The sequence below is a fragment of the Macaca nemestrina genome, chromosome 2, assembly GCF_043159975.1.
Source record: "Macaca nemestrina isolate mMacNem1 chromosome 2, mMacNem.hap1, whole genome shotgun sequence".
Taxonomy (NCBI): Eukaryota; Metazoa; Chordata; class Mammalia; order Primates; family Cercopithecidae; genus Macaca; species Macaca nemestrina.
This window is the reverse complement of record NC_092126.1, coordinates 82,932,353-82,948,471: the sequence shown is the minus strand read 5'-3', so window position 1 is coordinate 82,948,471 and position 16,119 is coordinate 82,932,353. Positions and strand designations below refer to the sequence as shown.

Below are 16,119 nucleotides of genomic sequence, written 5' to 3'. Positions count from 1 at the left end.
CAGGTACACACCACCACACCCGGCTAATTTTTGTATTTTTAGTAAAGACGGGGTTTTGCCATGTTCACCAGGCGGGTCTCAAACACTGACCTCAAGTGATCTGCCTGCCTCAGCCTCCCTAATTGCTGGGATTACAGGCGTGAGCCACTGTGCCCGGCCCCAAAGTGACTTTCAAAGCTCACTTTTTCTATCCAGGATGCAATCAAGATTCAGGGACTGCATTTGATCATGCTTTTTTGGTCTCCTTAACATTCTAAAACATTCACTCTGCCTTATTTGTTGCTACTTCTTTTTCATGATGTTGACTTATTTATTTATTTATTATTTATTTAAAGAGTCTGGTTAGTTGTTTTATATTACATCCCACATTCTGGGTTTGTCTGTTTACTTACAATTAGAGGCAGTATTAAATACCTTTGGCAAAAACAATACATAGGTAGTGTTGTGTATTTCTTATCTCATTACCTTTCATAAGGTACACAAATGTCAGAATATCAACTCCCACTACTGATGTTCAATAATCATTAAAGGTATTGACTGCTAGATCTCTTCATTGTAAAGGTACATTTCACTCTTTGTAACTATCTGTAAAGAGATATTTTGTACCAGAAGCATATCTTTTTCCCCAACAACTTTTCATCCAGTGGTCTTTATATTAATATGTTTCTTAAGTATAGTTAGAGAAAGAGGTTCCAAATGATCAAATCTAGTCCACCTTCATATTTTTAAGTCCATCGCTATCATATATATTGTCTATTAGTCATTAATAATAACATCCCACAGTAATGGTAATAACAGTAATAGTTAATACCACAGAAATATTACATTAGGTTCCCAAAGTCATATTTTAAACCAAATGTAGCAATGGGTTTACTATTTAAAATTAAGATACTAAAGACCAGTTGCAATGCTCTCAATTAGAACTCTTAGGATAGCTTAATACAGAATTGAAAGTTTAGAGCTATTTTAATTAATTAAAAGCAAAACATTTACCACTATTCCTTCTAAAGTCATGAGCATGTGCAGAAACCACAAATGAAATTGAGTTGCCTAATACCCACAATTAGTAAATTATGCCAAATACCAAAAGCAATAACTTATAATCAAACATAAGTTTGCATACTTAAATCACATTAGAACAAAGAGTAGTTGGACTCTTTAGAGTGCATCTCATTAATAGTAACCATTGGCTTAGATATTCCAAAGAAATTCTATTAACAATTCCTGACCTGGGGAAGCTTTTAAGTGGTGGTTCTCAAACTGTAGTGTGCATCAGAATCACCTGAAGAGCTTGTTAAACCTGGTAGCTCAGCCCCAGTCCAAGAGTTTATGAATCACGTAGATTGGAGTGCAGTATTTTTTTGAGACAGAGTCTCGCTCTGTTGCCCAGTGGCGTGATCTCAGCTCACCGCAACCTCCGCCTTCCAGGTGCAAGCAATGCTCCTGCCTCAGCCTCCTAGGTAGCTGGATTACAGGCATGCATCACCACACCTGGCTAACTTTTTTGTATTTTTAGTAGAGATGGGCTGTCACCATGTTGGCCAGGCTGGTCTTGAACTCCTGACCTCAAGTTGATCTGCTCATCTCAGCCTCCCAAAGTGCTAGGATTACAGACATGAGCCACTGCACCCGGCCTGAGTGCAGTTTCTATCCAGTTCTCAGGTGAAGCTCACGCCGTGGACCCCAATGGCTACATTTTGAGAGTTAATTTTAAAATACAAAGATGTCCAGGTCTCACTTACAGACTAATTCATTAGGCTTGGGGATGGAAATCTGGCATTGATCATTCCCTGCATCCCACAATTTTAATGTGTCCAAGGGTAAGAATCACTGTTCCACTGTGGACTATGGTTGGTTACCTGAAGTTACTAGGAGTTGGAGATCTAATAAATATACACATTTCTCTGGGTCAATTGTAGGAAGTCTGCAATATTTAAGACATTTAATAAGTGACTTGGGGCCAGGTGTGGTGGCTCATGCCTATAATCCCAGAGCTTCGGGAGACTGAGGTGGGTGGATCACCTGAGGTCAGCAGTTTGAGACCGGCCTGGCCAACATGGTGAAACCTCAACTCTACTAAAAATACAAAAATCAGCTGGGCATGTTAGCAGCGCCTGTAAATCCCAGGTACTCAGGAGGCTGAGGCAGGAGAATTGTTGAACCCCAGAGGCGGAGGTTGCAATGAGCCATGATTGCGCCACTGCACTCCAGCCTGGGTGAGAAAGCGAGACTCTGTCTTAAAAAAACAAAACAAAACAAAACAAAAAAAACAGTGACTTAGTAATTGTTAAAAAAAAAAAAAAAAAAACTGCAGAAAAATAAAAGCCAATTCCTAACGACATGCGCTGAGTGTCATGTCACTCTCAAGTGGTATAACAAAAAAAAACACAAGTGTGTTTGTTATGTATAACTGTGCATGCATAGACATAGATACAGAGATAAAGCAAACAGGGAAAATGTTAAAAATTGGTAAATCTGGGCAAAGGATATATAGGTATCCTTGTTTTCAATGTTGTTTCAACTTCTGCATAGGTTTGAACATTTCCAAAATTAAATTTTAAAACTTAAATTTAACTTAATTTTCCTTTCATATGTGCAACAGACAATCATGTAAGTTGTAACTAAGAACTATCTGAATTTGATCTGGCAAAAGTAGCATTTGGGCAGTCACTAATATATTTTAAACCGACTGAAAAATGGAAAATAAATCAAATGAATTAGAACTTCTATTTCCTTTTTTTTTTTTTTTTTTTTCCTTGAGGCAAGGCCTGTCTCTGTCACCCACACTAGAGTGCAGTAGTGCGACCTTGGGTCACTGTAGCCTCAAACTCCTGGGCTCAAGGGATCCTCCCACCTCAGCCTCCCAAGTAGCTGAGATTATAGGCACATACCATGCTAACTTTTTTGTGTGTTTTTGGAAAGACAAGGTCTCACTTTTTGCCCAGGCTGGTCTTGAACTCCTAGGCTTAAACGATCCTCCCACCTCAGCCTCCCACAGTGCTGGAATTACAGGCATTAGCCACTGTCCACTGTGCCTAGCTAAAAATTCTATCTCTGATTTCTTTTTCACTTGTACCATAGCATAGTAACTCTTGTAAAAGTATGTATATAAACACTCACTATCTTCTCCTGGACAAGGCATCCCAGGACGTTCTGGTACACAAGGGAACACTGAAAGAAAATAAATGAACATGAGTTAACAGCATATTTAAAACATACAAATTACACAGAATTTAAAATTCAAATGTAAAAGACACTGACCCAGATTTCAACCTGACCCTCTCTTCATTTGAGACAAGATAGCATGCGGTCAATATTATTTGCCAAAGGGATTCACTTTACCAAGGCCATATAAAAGAAGGTTTTATTTGCCTTTGCTTTGTTGATATTAAAAAAAAAAATTTTTTTAAGTCTTATAAAAACAAACATATCTATAAACAATGCATTAGGCTGGTCACGGTGGCTTACGCCTCTAATCCCAGCACTCTGAAAGGCCAAGGTGGGTAGATCACTTGAGGTCAGGAGATGCCAGACTGGCCAACATGGTAAAACTCTGTCTCTACCAAAAACTACAAAAAAAAATTAGCCTATTAGCCTGGCATGGTGGCATGCCTATAATACCAGCTACTTGGGAGGCTGAGGCCCAGGAATCGCTTGAACCCGGGAGGCGAAGGTTGCAGTGCGCTGCAATCATGCCACTGCATTCCAGCCCAGGCGACAGAGTGACACACCATCTCAGAAACAAAAACAAAAACAAAACAAAACAAAAAACCAAAGCATCAGAAGCTCAAATTACTAATTCCAGTCCCTGTTACATCACTATTTTCTTATCCTTAAATAAATCATTAACTAGCATTTCGTTAAATCGTTGGTATAGTGGGACAAGTTTGTCACAATGAAGGATGAAAATTAAATTACAAAATGTATACAAATATGAAACATAAAATACTAGTTTTTAAAAGATGTATACTAAACTTAGGAATAAATTAACACCAGAAACAGTACCAAAATCAAAAATGTAAATTTATATTAGAAACTATAAATTTATATACTGATTCCAAACCATTTTTATAACAAGGTAGAATATAAAGCAACAATGTATTTATAAATATCTAGTCAGCTATTGCTAGTCTGTGATGTACTAAAGGACATAGCTTAATAAAGAGCACAGACTACAGGAAGCATAGTTCCTAATGCATATTTTTAAAAGCTGAAACATAAGCTAGCTTCTGAAAGCATCTGTGATGTAGTATTAAAAGGCAGTAAGACTTAAAACTGACTGTTTAATACCATTCATCAATCACTTCTTTATGCATTCACTGTAATTTTATTCTGGAAATAGATGACAAAAAGATAGATTCTTAAAGTCCTATTAGAATCTCAACAAAGTACATTATGGATCGCTTGTGAGTCACTATGTCAAATTCTGGAGGTAGAAAAAATCAGGGCAGGTGTGCTGGCTGACACCTGTAATCCCAAAACTTTTGGGAGGGCAAGGCAGGCAGATCACCTGAGGTCAGGAGTTTGAGACTAGCCTGGCCAACATGGTAAAACCCCATCTCTACTAAAAATACAAAAATTAGCTGGGCATGGTGGTAGGCGCCTGTAATCCCAGGTACTTCGGAGGCTGAGACATGAGAATCACTTAAACACAGGAGGCCGAGGTTGCAATGAGTTGAGATTGTGCCGCTGCCCTCTAGCCTGGGCAACAGAGTGAAACTGTCTCAAAAAAAAAAAGGATAAAATGAAACCACTGCTTTTAAAAAAATATATACTGTAAAGGAAAATACAAAGAAATAGTAACAAGGCACTGAAATGATTCATTATACTTAAGGAAAGATTTACATTTGTTTCACTTTTTTAAAAGTTTCCTAAGTCTGGTCTCACAGCTCTCAAAAATGTTCAATGAAATACTGCCAATACATTGCAATTAAATGCAGTATATTAAGAGGTTCTTGGGTGGGCACAGTGGTTGACACCTCTAATCCCAGCACTTTGGGAGGCCCAGATGGTAGGACTCCTTAAGCCCAGGAGTTTGAGACCAGCCTGGGCATCGTAGTGATATCCAATCTCCACACACAAAAAAAAGATTAGCCAGTCATAGTGGTGCGGCAGTGCCTGTGGTCCCAGTTACTCAGGAGGCTGAGGTGGGAGGATCGCTTGAACCTGGGAAGTCAAGGCTGCAGTGAGCTATAACTGCACCAATGCACTCCAGCCTGGGCAACAGAGCAAGAGAAACTGCCTCAAAAAAAAAAAAAAAAAAAAAAAAAAAAAAGTTTTACATGACAAAAAAAGTTTGAGGGTTAGCATAGTTGAATGAAATAAACACAAGTTTGGAATCAGAATTCCTAGATTCACAATCCAGGTCTACAATGTGCCAGTTACATATATGATAACTGAGTTTAGGTTACTTCTTTTTATGCCACTTCCTACATCTCAAGGTTGCTGAGGTTTTTTTTTTGTTTTTTTTTTTTTGAGACGGAGTCTCACTCTGTCGCCCAGGCTGGAGTGCAGTGGCGTGATCTCCGCTCACTGCAAGCTCCTCTGCCTCCCAGGTTCATGCCATTCTCCTGCCTCAGCCTCTCTAGAAGCTGGGACTACAGGCACCCGCCACCACGCCCGGCTAATTTTTTGTATTTTTAGTAGAGACGGGGTTTCACCGTGTTCGCCAGGATGGTCTCAATCTCCTGACCTCGTGATCCACCCGCCTCGGCCTCCCAAAGTGCTGGGATTACAGGCGTGAGCCACCACGCCCGGCGAGGTTGCCGAGGTTTAAACATACTAATGCCTCTAAAGCATCACGTAAATGGGCCAGGTGCAGTGGCTCATGCCTGTAATCTCAGTGCTTTGGGAGACTAAGGCAGGCGGCTCTCTTGAGGCAAGGAGTTCGAGACCAGCCTTGCCAACATGGTGAAACCCTGTCTCTACTACAAATACAAAAATTAGCCAGCCATGGTGGTGCACGCCTGTAATCCCAGCCACTTGGGAGGCTGAGGTGCACTTGAACTTGGGAGGCAGAGGTTGCAGTGGGCTGAGATCATGCCACTGCACTCCAGCCTGGGTGACAGTGAGACTCTGTCCCAAAAATAAATATAGGAATCATGTAAATAGTTTCACTATTAACCTTTAAGCAAAAGAAAGGATATTTAAGATACCTTACCTTTGGAGGTCACTATTTGTATACATTATAAAATTTCAAGTAGATGACTTAGATTCCCTAGACTCTCAATTTTTAACTTACATCATAAACTTGCTATGATACACTAAGAAATCACATTTTAATATCCAACGAGACATACAGAGATCACAAAATTCCCCAGACTGTAAGAAGCAGATTAATTTTACCTTCTATAGCATGTGAGAAACTACTAAATAAGGACAATTACTTAGGCATGAGTCACAGAGACTGAGAAAATGACATTGAGATTATGTTTCAAAGTGGTCAAGAATAAAGAGTGATTTCAAAGAAATTATCACTCTGGACGAGTATGAAATGACTACTCTCTTACCATGAATCAAGAGTTCAGAATCCTTGTTTAGCTCATAAAGTCTAAAGGCTTCTTCTAACTCCAACTGAGATGATACGGTACACGGGTCTCCTAAAAAATACAAAGGTAAAGTAATGGTCACTTTAAAACCCCTAAATGTGATGATTACTAAACAAATTTCATAATGTAAATTTTGAGAAAAAATAAACTCATATTTATAAACATAAATATGTGACAAGGACAAATATTTATTTATTTATTATTATTATTATTATTATTATTATTTGGAGATGGAGTTTTGCTCTCGTCGCCCAGGCTGGAGTGCAGTGGCATGATCCTGGCTCACTGCAACCTCTGCCTCCCGGGTTCAAGCCATTCTCCTGCCTCAGCTTCCCGAGTAGCTGGGATTACAGGCATGCACCACCATACCCAGCTAATTTTTATATTAGTAGAGACGGGGTTTCACCATGTTGTCCAGGCTGGTCTTGAACTCCTGACCTGAGGTGATCCGCCTGCCTTGGCTTCCCAAAGTACTGGGATTATAGGCGTGAAGCACCACGCCTGGCTTAAGGACAAATATTTAGATATTTATTTAGACAATTCAATTTTCTGAAGTAGGTAACATAACTTCCATTTCTATTTGTACAAAAATACTACATGAGGTTCACAGACACTAATTTATATAGATATAAAATGTTGTTCTTTGGGTTTTCTTTGGTGAGACAGGGTCTCACTCTGTCACTCAAGGCTGAATGCAGTGACAGGATCACGGCTCACTACAGCCTTGACCTCCTGGGCTCAAGCAATCTTCCCGCCTGAGCCTCCCAAAGTGCTGGGATTATGGGCATGAGCCACCACACCTGGCCATTTTGTTCTTAACACTGTATATATCCCAAATACAGCAAACAGAATCTATTCCTGACCACATTTTTTTTTTTGAGATGGAATTTGGCTCTTGTTGCCCATTCTGGAGTGCAGTGATGTGATCTTGGCTCACTGCAACCTCCGCCTGGGTTCAAGCAATTCTCCTGCCTCAGCCTCACGAATAGCTGGGACCAAAGACGTGCAGCACCATGCCTGGCTACTGACCACAGTTTAAATAGTTACTGCTATGTGTCTAATGGGTATGGCCAAGAGCAGGCTTTCTGTTACTTGTTTCTTTAAAAGAGGAAGTGAAAGTAGTTCCATTGCCACAATATGATTAGTTACAAGTCTCCATGTAATCATTTTATCAAATTTTTCCCTTCACATGACAGAGCCTCCTCAAAGGAGTCACAGAAATGAAAAGCTACAAAACTATGGAAGAACAGTCACACTTGAGCTGCTATGAAATGTAAATGAACAGTTTTAGTAACAGACACACAGAGAAGGGATGGAAGAAACAACTCTCTTATCCAACTAGCCAGACAACTGAGTCATCCCTGGCAATCAATGAGGTGGCACATCTGCCTGGACTATGGCATTCCTTAATGAAAAAGTCATTCAGGCCAGGTGTGGTGGCCTGTAATCCCAACAGTTTGGGAGGCCGAGGCAGGCGGGTCACTTAAGGTCAGGAATTCGAGACCAGCCAAGGCAACATGGTGAAACCCCATCTCTACTAAAAATACAAAAATTAGCCAGGCACAGTGGTGTGTGCCTATAGTCCCAGCTACTCAGGAGGCTGAGGCAGAAGAATCGCTTGAACCCAGGAGGCGGAGGGTGTAGTGAGTCAAAATTGTGCTACTGCACTCCAGCCTGAGCAACAAGGCAAGACTGTCTCAAAAAAAAAAAAAAAAAAAGAAGTCATTTAGAGCCTAGTTTGAACCTGAGCGAGTGAGAGTGAGTCCTTTACTCTGCCATTGATTTGCTAATTCCTGTAGTTACTATACACTAGATGCCACCAACCCTATCCAAACCACCAGCATACAGCTCAGTCTGCTAATCGAGAAAGAAAAACGAAGTCGTTTTTCCTGGCTTCTCAAAGAAGAGTGCCTCTTCCTTTTTTTCCTCCCACTTGACCACTGCATCCCTACTTCCTTTTATCTTCTGAGCTCATCAGTTCCATTTCCATTTTTTCTTTCCTTCTATTTCCTAGCTCTTATCAGGCAAAGGAGTTTCTGAGTCTCCCTCTCAAAAACCTCTTTCAGGCCAGGCGCAGTGGTTCACACCTGTAATCCCAGCACTTGAGAGGCCAAGGTGGGTGGATCACCTGAGGAGTTCGAGACCAGCCTGGCCAACATGGTGAAACCCCGTCTCTACTAAAAATACAAAAATTAGCCGGGTGTGGTGGCACATGCCTGTTGTCCCAGCTACTTGGGAGGCTGAGGCAGGAGAATCACTTGAACCTGGGAGGCGGAGGTTGCAGTGAACCGAGATCACATCACTGCACTCCAGCCTGGGCAACAAGAGCGAGACTTTGTCTCAGGGGAAAAAAAAAATCTCTTTCCCATTCAGATTGACACTCCATTCATTCAGTAGCCACAAATCTCAAGAGTAAAACTAGAGACTAAAACTGGAGGAAACAGGTGAGAAGATGAGAAAGGAAAAGCGGCAGGGTCTTTGTTTTTTTCACTACATACTTCTCTTTAATATTTTAAAAATCATAAGTTTGTAATCTTTTACAATGAAACAACTTTTTTTCACATAGTGATCATATCCTTTCTCCATGTTCTTATCTTACACACATTTCTCAAAATGCTGCTGCCAGGTTTTAGCCCCAACACTACACCAAAACTGTGGTTGCAAAGGTCATGAAACCAGCTGCTGAAACCTAGGACATCTTTTCAGTCCTTATTCTAGGTGATCTCTCTTGTAGCCCCTGACAAAGTTGCCCACTGAGTATTATAGAAATCCTGTGTCTAGGTTTGTAAAACACTATTCTTCTAGGTTCACCAACTGTTCTTTTTAACTGTTTATTCTGGAAAATTTGAAACATATTTCAAAATGTTGTTTTTCCCTATATACCCACCCACTTATTCTCTACCATGGCAGCATTCTGACAAAATCTCTATAACTCTAGATAAAAATTCCTTAGTATAATCCAAATATTGTTATTAACCTACACAAACTAACAAGTATCTTATTTGACCACAATGGAACAAAACTAGAAATCAGTAACAAGATGGACTTTGGGAACTACAAAAACACATGAAAGTTAACAATATGGTCCTTATTAACCAGTGGGTCAATACAAAATCAAGAAGAAAATTGAAAAATTTCTTAAGAAAATGAAAATAGAAACACAACATACTACCAAAACCAATGGGATACAGCAAGAGCAGTACTAAGAGTTGAGTTTATAGCAAGTAATAAGTGCCTATATCAAAAAAATGAGAAAGGTTCTAAATGAACAAACTAACGATGCATCTTAAAGAACAAGAAAAGCGAGAACGAACCAAACACAAAATTAGTAGAAGAAAAGAAATAATAAAGATCAGAACACAAATGAATGAAATTGAAACAAAACACACAAAAGATCAACAAAACATAAACCTGATTTTTTGAAAACATAAACAATATCAACAAATCTTTAACCGAACTAAAAATAAGAGAGACAAGACCCAAAGAAATAAAATCACAGATGAAAAAGGAGACAATACAACTGATACTGCAGAAATTCAAAGGATCATTAGAGGTCATGGTGAGCAACTGTATGCCAATGAATCAGAAAGCCTAGAAGAAATGGATAAACTCCTAGACACATACAACCTACCAAGTCTGAACCACAAAGAAATCTGAAACCTGACTAGACTGCTAACAAGTAGTGAGATCGAAGCCATAATAAAAAGTCTCTCAGCAAAGGTAAGCCCAGGACCCAAAGGCTTCAGTGCCATTTAAAGAAAAACTAATACCAGTCCTACTCAAACTATTCCAAAATATGGAGGAGGAGGGAATAGTTTCAAACTCATTCTAAGATCCAGTAATACCTGTCAGTATTACTAAAACCAGACAGATACGTAAAAAAAAAAAGAAAAGAAAAGAAAAAGAAAACTACAGGTCAGTATCTCTGATGAACATTGATGCAAAAATCCTCAACAAAACACTAGCAAACTGAATTCAACAACACATTAAAAAGATCACTCATCATGACCAACTGGACTTTGTTCCAGGGATGCAAGGATGGTTCAACACATGCAAATCAATCAATGTGATACATCACATTGATACAACGTGATACAACAGAATAAAGGACAAAAACCATACGATCATTTCAATTGATGCTAAAAAAAAAAAAAGCCATTTGGTAAAATTCAACATCCTTTCATGACAAAAACCCTAAAAAACCTGGGGATAGAAGGAACATAGCTGAACACGATAAAAGCCATATAAGACAGACCCACACCTAGTATCATACTGAATGGAAGAAAATTGAAAGTCTTTCTTTAAGATTTGGAACAAGACAAGGATGCCCATTTTCAACATGGTTATTCAACATAATGAGACAAGAGAAATAAAGGGTCTCCAAATTAGAAAGGAAGAAGTCAAATTATCCTTGTTTGCAGATGATATAATCTTATATATTTGCAAAAACCTAAAGACTCCACAAAAAAAACTGTTAGAACAGATAAACTAATTCAGTAAAGTTGAATATGAAATCACCATACAAAAATCAGTAGCATTTCTATATGCCACAGCAAATAATCTGAAAAAGTAATCAAAAAAGTAATTCCATTAACAGTAACTGCAAATAAAATAAAATACCCACGAATAAATATCACAAAAGAAGTGAAAGATCTCAGCCTGGCGCAGTGGCTCATGCTTGTAATCCCTGCACTTTGGGAGGCCGAAGCGGGAGGATCACCTGAGGTCAGGAGTTCGAGACCAGCCTGAGTAACATGGAGAAATCCCGTCTCTACTAAAAATACAAAATTAGCCAGGCGTGGTGGTTCATCCCTGTAATCCTCAGTCGGGAGACTGAGGCAGGAGAACCACTTGAACCCAGGAGGCGGAGGTTGCGGTGAGCTGAGATCGTGCCATTGCACTCCAACCTGGGCAACAAGAGCGAAACTCTGTCACACACACACAAAAAAAAGTGAAAGATCCTTTCTTTACAATGAAAATCATAAAATACTGATGCAAGAAACTGAAGACACACGCATTAAAAAAAAAAAGGAAAGATATTCCATGTTTATGAATTGGAAGAACCAATACTGTTAAAATCTCCATACTACATTTGGACATCTGTAGATTGAAAGCAATCTACAGATTCAGTGTAATCCCTATCAAAATACCAATAACATTCTTCAGAGAAATAGAAAAAAAATCATTGTAAATTTTTTTTTTTTTTTTTTTTTTTGGTTGAGACAGTCTTGCTTTGTCGCCCAGACTGGAGTGCAGTGGCCAGATCTCAGCTCACTGCAAGCTCCGCCTCCCGGGTTCACGCCATTCTCCTGCCTCAGCCTCCCAAGTAGCTGGGACTACAGGAGCCCACCACCTCGCCCGGCTAGGTTTTTGTATTTTTTAGTAGAGACGAGGTTTCACCATGTTAGCCAGGATGGTCTCGATTTCCTGACCTCGTGATCCGCCCGACTCGGCCTCCCAAAGTGCTGGGATTACAGGCTTGAGCCACCACGCCCGGCCAAATCATTGTAAATTTATATGGAACCACAAAAGACCCAGAATGGCCAAAGCTAGCCTGAACAAAAATAACAAAACTGGAGGAATCGCATTCTGTGCCTTTAAATTACACTACGGAACTGTAGTAACCAAAGCAGGATGGTGCTGGCATAAAAACAGACACATAAACTGATGGAACAGAAGAGAGAACCCAGAAATAAATTCATACATCTAGAGTGAACTCATTTTTTACAAAGCTACCAAAAACATAAACTGGGGAAAAGACAGTCTTCAATAAATAAGACTGTCAATAAATACTGCTGGGAAAACTGGATATCCACATGCAGATGAATGAAACTAGACCCCTATCTCTTGCCATATACAAAAATCAAATCAAAATGAATTAAAGACTTAAATCTAAAACCTCAAACTATGCAACTACTAAAAGAAAAAACTGTGGAAACTCTCCATGACATTGGTCCAGGCAAGTAATTCTTGAGTAACACCCCACAATCACAGGTAATCAAAGCAAAAATAGTTAAGTGAGATCACATCAACTTAGGTTTCTACAAAACAAAGCAATCAAAAGAGTGAAGAGACAGCCCACAGAAGAAAATATTTGCACACTATGCATCTGACAAAGGATTAATAACCAGAATATACAAGGAGTTCAAACAACTCAATAGGAAAACAAATCTAATAATCTGATTAAATAATGGGCAAAAGTCTGAATAGACTTTTTTTTTAAACGGATCTTGTTCTGTCACCCAGGCTGGAGTGCAGTGGCATAATCTTGGCTCACTGCAACCTCCACCTCCTGGGTTAAAGTGGTTCTCCTGCATCGGCCTCCCAAGTAGCTGGGATTGCAGGCACGTGCCACCACGCCCAGCTAATTTTTGTATTTTTGGTAGAGACAGGGTTTCACTATGTTGGCCTGGCTGGTCTTGAACTCCTGACCTCAAGTGATCTGCCCGCCTCGGCCTCCCAAAGTGGTGGGATTACAGGCATGAGCCACCATCCCTAACCCTGAATAGACTTTTTTTTTTTTTTTTAGATGGAGTCTTGCTCTGTCTCCCAGGCTGGAGTGCAGTGGCACAATCTCGGCTCACTGCAAGCTCCGCCTCCCAGATTCATGCCATTCTCCTGCCTCAGCCTCCTGAGTAGCTGGGACTACAGGCGCCCACCACCACACCTGGCTAATTTTTTGAATTTTTAGTAGAGAGGGGGTTTTACCGTGTTAGCCAGGATGGTCTTGATCTCCTGACCTCGAGATCTGCCTGCCTCAGCCTCCCAACGTGCTGGGATTACAGGTGTGAGCCACCATGCCTGGCTCCTGAATAGACATTTTTTAAAAGGAGACATACAAATGGCAACAGATATATGAAAGGGTGTTCAACATCACTGATCATCAGGGAACTGCAAATCAAAACTACATCAAGATATCATCTCATTCCAGTTAAAATGGCTTTTATCCAAAAGAGAGGCAATAACAAACGCTGGAAAGGATATGCAGAAAAGGGAAACCTCACATGCTGTTGGTGGGAATATACTTTAGTACAGTCACTACGGAGAACAGTACGGAGATTTCTCAGAAAACTAAAAATGGAACTACCATATGATCCAGAAATCCCACTGCTAGATATACACCCAAAAGAAATCAGTATATTGAAGAGATATGTACACTCCCATGTTTATTGCAGCACTATTCACAATAACCATGATGTGGAAGCAACTTAAGTGTCTAGCAATACAATGGGAGTACTATTCAGCCACAAAAAAGAATGAGATCCTGTCACTTGCAACAACATGGATGGAACTGGAAGACACTGTGTCAAGTGAAATAAGCCAGATACAGAAAGACAAACCTTAAATGCTCTCACTCATTTGTGGAAGCTAATAATTAAAACAATTGAACTCGGCCGGGCTCAGTGGCTCACGCCTGTTAATCCCAGCACTTTTGGAGGCTGAGGCGGGTGGATCACGAGGTCAGGAGATCGAGACCGTCCTGGCTAACACAATGAAACCCTGTCTCTACTAAACATACAAAAAATTAGCTGGGTGTCATGGTGGGCACCTGTGGTCCCAGCTACTCGGGAGGCTGAGGCAGGAGAATGGCGTGGACCCAGGAGGCGAAGCTTGCAGTGAGCCGAGATTGTGCCACTGCACTCCAGCCTGGGCAACAGAGCGCGATTCTGTCTCAAGAAAAAAAAAAAAAAAATTGAACTCATGGAGACAGAGAGTAGAATGATAGTTGCCAGAAGCTGGGAATGATAGTGGTGGAGAGTGGGTACAAAACTATAGTCACACAGAATGAGTAAGATCTAGTATTTGGTTCAAGACCAGCCTGGGCAACATAGTGAGACCTCCGTCTCTACAAAAATTTTTTTTAAATGGCCAGGAATAGTGGCTCAAGCCTGTAGTCCCAGTAGGCTGAGGCAGGAGGACTGCTTGAGCATGGAAGGTCAAGGCTGCAGTGAGCTGTGATCATGCTACTGTACTCCAGTCTGGGCAACAGAGTGAGACACTGTCTCAGAAAAAAAAAAAAAAAAAAAAAAAGGTTAGAAAAAGTAAAAAAGAAAAAAATAGATCTAGTACTTGACAGCACAACAGGGTAATTACAGTCAACAAAATTTATTGTATATTTAAAAATAACTAAGAGTGTAATTGGGATGTTTGTAACACAAAAAAAGGATAAACGCTTGAGGTGATGAATATCCCATTTACCCAACATGATTATGCACTGTATGCCTGCATCGAAATAGCTCATGTACCCCATAAACATATACACCTACTATATATCCATTAAACTTAAAGTAAAAAATTAACAAAAAAAGTCTGCCCATTTAAAATTTGGCCAAGTATTTCCAACTGTCCCCCAAAAGAGTTATGACACATACATTCATTCGACCAACAGTGTACCTTTCCTAATTTCTTTCTTTCTTTTTTTTTTGAGACAGTCTCACTCTGTTGCCCAGGCTGGAGTACAGTGGCATGATCTCAGCTCACTGCAACCTCCACTCCCTGGTTCAAGCAATTCTCCTGCTCAGCCTCCTGAGTAGCTGGAACTACAGGCGGCCCGCCATCATGCCCAGTTAATTTTTGTATTTTTAGTAGAGACAGGGTTTCACCATGCTGGCCAGGCTGGTCTTGAACTCCTAACCTCAAGTGATCCACCTGCTTTGGCCTCTGAAAGTGCTGGGATCACAGGTGTGAGCCATCACACCTAATTTCTTACAGATAATTACTATATTCTGCATTTTCCAATCCAATAGGTGAAAAGTGATGTCTCACTTTAGTATTTTAAAACTTCTTTAATTATTAGTGATTTTTGAGCCTGTTATTTATGAATTGGCTATTTATACCTTATTATGTAGATTTTTCATCTATTCTTGACATTTATTGTACAATAGAGATAGTAATCCTTTGTTGTAAATGTTGCAAATATTTCCTCTCAGTTGTTACTATTCTTGTATACAAAATTAGGAAAAGTCTTCTCTTTCCAAACTTCCTTTTTCAAAATTTTCCTTTTATTTTTGAGCATTTATTTTTCCTGATGAAATTTTTGTCAGACTTAAAATCCTGTTGGAAATTTGGGAGAAATATTTTCTTTACAGATTGATATGTAGGGAATTCACTTTGTATAATGTGGCTTTTTCCCAAACCATTCATTCAAGTTTCATTTTATGACACTCTATTTAGTTTTTTGTTTATGTAGTTTCTTCAAATTTCTCTCAGGTTTATTACTAGATTTTTTCAAAAACCAGTTTTTATGTTGTTACTGTAGATTAAATATTTTCTTTGAATATACTTTCTGATTGAATATTTTCAATCTGTAGGGAGGAAAGTTACTGGTTTTCATATGCTCATTTTATAAATGTCTTAGTATTGATATTTTAAGAGGCTAGATGAAAAAGAGTGAGGTCAACATGATTTAACCACATTACACAGATACACTATTTTTGATCAAAACTCAGTACACTGATAAATAATAAGTCTAAGTGTACGCAGAGAAATTGGAAAAATGGTGTAGCCACTCTGGAAAACTGGCAGTTCCTTGCAAGGTTAAACAGTTACCATATGAAATGAAAACATATAC

The 16,119-nt window shown here is 39.6% G+C and overlaps 1 protein-coding gene across 2 annotated transcripts in view; it reads right to left on the bottom strand.

Moving 5' to 3' along the window:
* LOC105465838 (protein kinase C iota) overlaps positions 1-16,119 on the bottom strand; it is an 86,429-nt gene that overhangs the window by 40,089 nt on the left and 30,221 nt on the right. For both annotated transcript variants that reach the window (XM_011714472.2, XM_011714478.3), the window contains exons 3-4: positions 6,510-6,599; positions 3,121-3,171 (exon numbers count right to left, since the gene is read on the bottom strand). In XM_011714472.2, the coding sequence (XP_011712774.2) occupies positions 3,121-3,171; positions 6,510-6,599 (141 nt within the window). The remainder of the gene's footprint in view (positions 1-3,120; positions 3,172-6,509; positions 6,600-16,119) is intronic.